This window comes from Cebus imitator, unplaced genomic scaffold, assembly GCF_001604975.1.
Source record: "Cebus imitator isolate Cc_AM_T3 unplaced genomic scaffold, Cebus_imitator-1.0 Scaffold0, whole genome shotgun sequence".
NCBI classification, from domain to species: Eukaryota; Metazoa; Chordata; class Mammalia; order Primates; family Cebidae; genus Cebus; species Cebus imitator.
The window spans coordinates 11,131,218-11,134,902 of NW_016107315.1; the positions used below are offsets into that span (position 1 = coordinate 11,131,218).

General features: G+C 41.8%; 1 protein-coding gene and 1 long non-coding RNA gene across 2 annotated transcripts in view; one reads left to right on the top strand and one right to left on the bottom strand.

Moving 5' to 3' along the window:
• The first annotated feature begins 234 nt into the window (after positions 1–234).
• The window catches only part of LOC119469105, a 15,465-nt gene continuing 12,014 nt past the window's right edge, over positions 235–3,685 (top strand). Inside the window, exon 1 of the long non-coding RNA XR_005197933.1 lies at positions 235–321. This is a non-coding gene — a long non-coding RNA (uncharacterized LOC119469105). The remainder of the gene's footprint in view (positions 322–3,685) is intronic.
• Positions 558–3,685, bottom strand: part of RNF168 (ring finger protein 168) — a 36,134-nt gene continuing 33,006 nt past the window's right edge. Inside the window, exon 6 of the mRNA XM_017522689.2 lies at positions 558–2,021. Within this exon, the coding sequence (XP_017378178.1) occupies positions 1,074–2,021 (948 nt within the window). The 3' untranslated portion in view covers positions 558–1,073. The remainder of the gene's footprint in view (positions 2,022–3,685) is intronic.

Below are 3,685 nucleotides of genomic sequence, written 5' to 3' on the forward strand. Positions count from 1 at the left end.
AGATGAACAGAAATGCAGGTTTCCAAAAATCCACACAATTTAGTAACTAATTTTTATTTTGACACCTGATAGTATGGTGTGAAAAGCTACAAAACCCAAATGTCTCCTGTGTTGTTTCACAAAGGAAAGACAAGGGAGGAGGATGTTCTGCCAAACTGCACCTACTGCTTCACCCTGGACCAGTTTCTGACCACCCTTTCATTTGCAATGATCCCAGACCGTCAGTCATCCCATCCAGCCTCATCCCAGCTCTTAACTCCTTTTGCATAGTCTAGTTTCATTTCTGGCAACAAATTCTCAATTTCCTAGAAAGCCCTGATTGTCTGATTTAACACTGATTCTAATCCATTTTAAATGAAAGGAAATAGGCCAGGCATGGTGGCTCATGCCTGTAATCCCAGCATTCTGGGAGGCCGAAGCAGGTGGATCCCCTGAGGTCAGGAGTGCAAGAGAATCCCACCTCTACTGAAAATACCAAAAAATTTTAGCTGGGCATGGTGACGCACACCTGTGATCCCAGCTACTCGGGAGGCTGAGGCAGGTGAATTGCTTGAACCTGGGAGGCGGAGGTTGCGGTGAGCTGAGATTTCACCACTGCATTGCAGCCTGGACAACAGAGCAAAACTTGGTTTAAAAACAAAAAATCACCAAAGGAATCGCTACAATGCTGAAAATTTAATTAAATTGGAGATGGAAATTAGATCACTTCAGGAAAATACATTTTGAGTACTCTGTAAATGTGGGACAATAGCCAAGAAAATGTGGATTTTAAACCCTGCATGGGTTCCTTAATTACTTAGAATAGTATAATCTTGATTTGATTACCAGTCATGACAAAAAAGTGAGCAAAGGCCAAAAAACATGCATTTTTTGGAAAACGAATGACACCAAGACTTCTTGGAATTGGCCAAAGCATAAGGTATTGTCCTTACAACCACACAGACCTTTAATTAAGGACAATGAGTGTACCTAGAGAGCAGCATGAATGACACATGTATAAAGACTCTGTGATAGAAAAGAGCTTCACAATCCAGCTTTACTAGATTACAAAGCACTCCCTTTAAAGGCATGCATTACTTTGGACATCTGTGAAACATCTGAAAAATGCTTTTCTGTGAAATGTTTGGCTGTAGGGAATGAGCACTTCTGGTTACATTACAATGATCTCTAGCAGCATTTGGCGTCTTTCGTCCATTAACTGAATGCTTCAGCTGCATCCTAACAGACAGTTGCCTATTTTCGTCCCTTGAGCTTCTCTCAGGTTTGGGGTGCTCTGTATCAGTTTGCCTTTTGAAGTTCCTATCTTTGGAATTCTTCCTCTGTCCATTTCGCACTTGGTCTGGAGGTGAGGATGTAGCACGTAAGTGATATCCATCAGGGGATCCTTTTTGCCGGTTTGGCTTCATTTGTTCTTTGTCCACTTCCTTCTGTAGTTGTAATGCCAATAACCTGTCCTGTTCTTCTTGTTTATGTCTCTCTAACAGGAGATGCTCCAAGTCTATCAGTTTTTGGGTAAAGTTTGTTTCTGTTTCCTCTTGATCTGAGGAAGAGTTGGGGAACATCTTCCTTCTTTTTGCAGAAAAGCATGCATCCTTGACTGCTTCAAAGGAAGATTCTTGGTTTTTTCTTTTGGAAATATCCTTACTGATTGGTAGGCAAGACTCTTCGTTTTCCATCTCACCTGTGCTGTTTCCGTTTGTCTGTGTAATCCCTGATGTGGCGCACCCACTCTGTGTTCTGCCAATAGGCACAACCGCAGTTTCTTTAGAGTTGGGATCTCTGGTTTCAGGTCCCTTGGGAGTTAAGACAAACTCTTTATCATGATTGTGTGGTCCTGTTTTGACTTTTCTTTCGTGGTACAATTCAGCACCACAGGCACATAACCATGGCATGGGGGATTCTATTGAAGAATCTGCACCTTGTTCTCCAATTCCAAGGCATACCTGTGGAGAAAGTGTTGGCATATCTTCTATTTCTGTGTCTTGGCATGTTGGGCTTTTGATATCACTACTGTCAATGTCCTGTAGAAAACAGAAAAAGACTGAGTGAACTAGGGGAAAATATCGAATCATAAGATGCAAGTCTAATTACACTGATACTATAGCTGACCTGTTAGTATACATTATTCAGTATCATTAATAAGGTTTGTTTATTTATTTAGAGACAGAGTCTTGCTCTGTCACCCAGGCTGGAGTGCAGTGGTGCAATCTCAGCTCACTGCCATCTCCACCTCCCAGGTTTAAGCGATTCTCCCGCCTCAGCCTCCCAAGTAGGTGTTTGTTTGATTGTTTGTTTATTTAATTTTTTGAGACGGAGTCTCACTCTGTTGCCCAGGCTAGAGTGCAGTGATGTGATCTTGGCTCACTGTAACCTCCACTACCCGGGTTCAAGTGATTCTCCTGCCTCAGAATTGCTTGAACCCAGGTGGTGGAGACTACAGGTGTGTGTCACCACACCTGGCTAATTTATTTTTAGTAGAGATGGAGTTTCACCGTGTTGGCCAGGCTGGTCTCAAACTCCTAAACTCAGGTATCTGCCCACCTTGGCCACCCAAAGTGCTGGGATTACAGGTGTGAGCCACCACACCCACCCATATTTATTCTTAATAGTATTTTTATTTCACGGGCCAATTTAGATGAAGTCATATATTACTTCACTTTCACTCCCATGGAAAACTACAGATTAAAACCCACAGAGTAGATTCCAAATATGGCCAATAGCTGGTATCAGGACCTGACCTCTTTTCACCTTACAAAGGTTTGCCAGCACAGTGGTTTTTAACCGTTTTCTGTGCTGTGGACCTTCCTTTTGGTATTTAGGTGAAGCTAACAGACAACTTTTGAGAATAATGTTTTTAAGTAAAAAATTTAGATATATAGTGGCTTTACAAAAGGAACAATATTGCAACACAATTATTAAAAGATTTTTAAAATGTGATGTAATAATGTGCATCTATTAACACACTAAATAAGATCTACTAGCCAATCTAATAACTCATAATATCTAATTGTCTGTGTCATCCCTGATGTACTACACCCACTCTGTTTTGCCACAAGGTGTAACTGCAGTCTAATATCAAAGTAGAGAGAAGTATGAATTATATTTAAAGATATCTGTAACATGACTGGGTACGGTGGCCCATGCCTGTAATTCCAGCACTTTGGGAGGCCGACATGGGCAGATCACCTGAGATCAGGAGTTTGAGACCAGCCTGGTCAACATGGTGAAACTCCATCTCTACTAAAAGTACAAAAATTAGCTGGGCATGGGGGTGTAAGCCTGTAGTCCCAGCTACCAGGGAAGCTGAGGATCCATGGCACCCCAGCCTGGGCAACACAGATTCTCTCTCAAAAAACAGACAAAACAAAACAAGGAAAACAAAACAAACCAAAACCACCTAGTGTTTGGAAGACAAAGCTTGGGACTTCTTAAGTAACATAACTGTTGGCTGGGTGTGTTTCTTACCAAAACCCCTGGAAGCTACACCCATTGTTTGTTACAAGTAATAACTCACACTTACAGAGTATGCATCTTCAAAGTAGTTAATACACTCACTTGTGTGGTCTTATTTCCAGGGTATCACTTTGGAGCTCGGCTGTTGAGGACTCCTGCTGAACACACATGCCTGATGTTGCCTTACTGGCGCACTTTTCCCCTCATCCTGTAATATTCTTTTTTTTTTTTT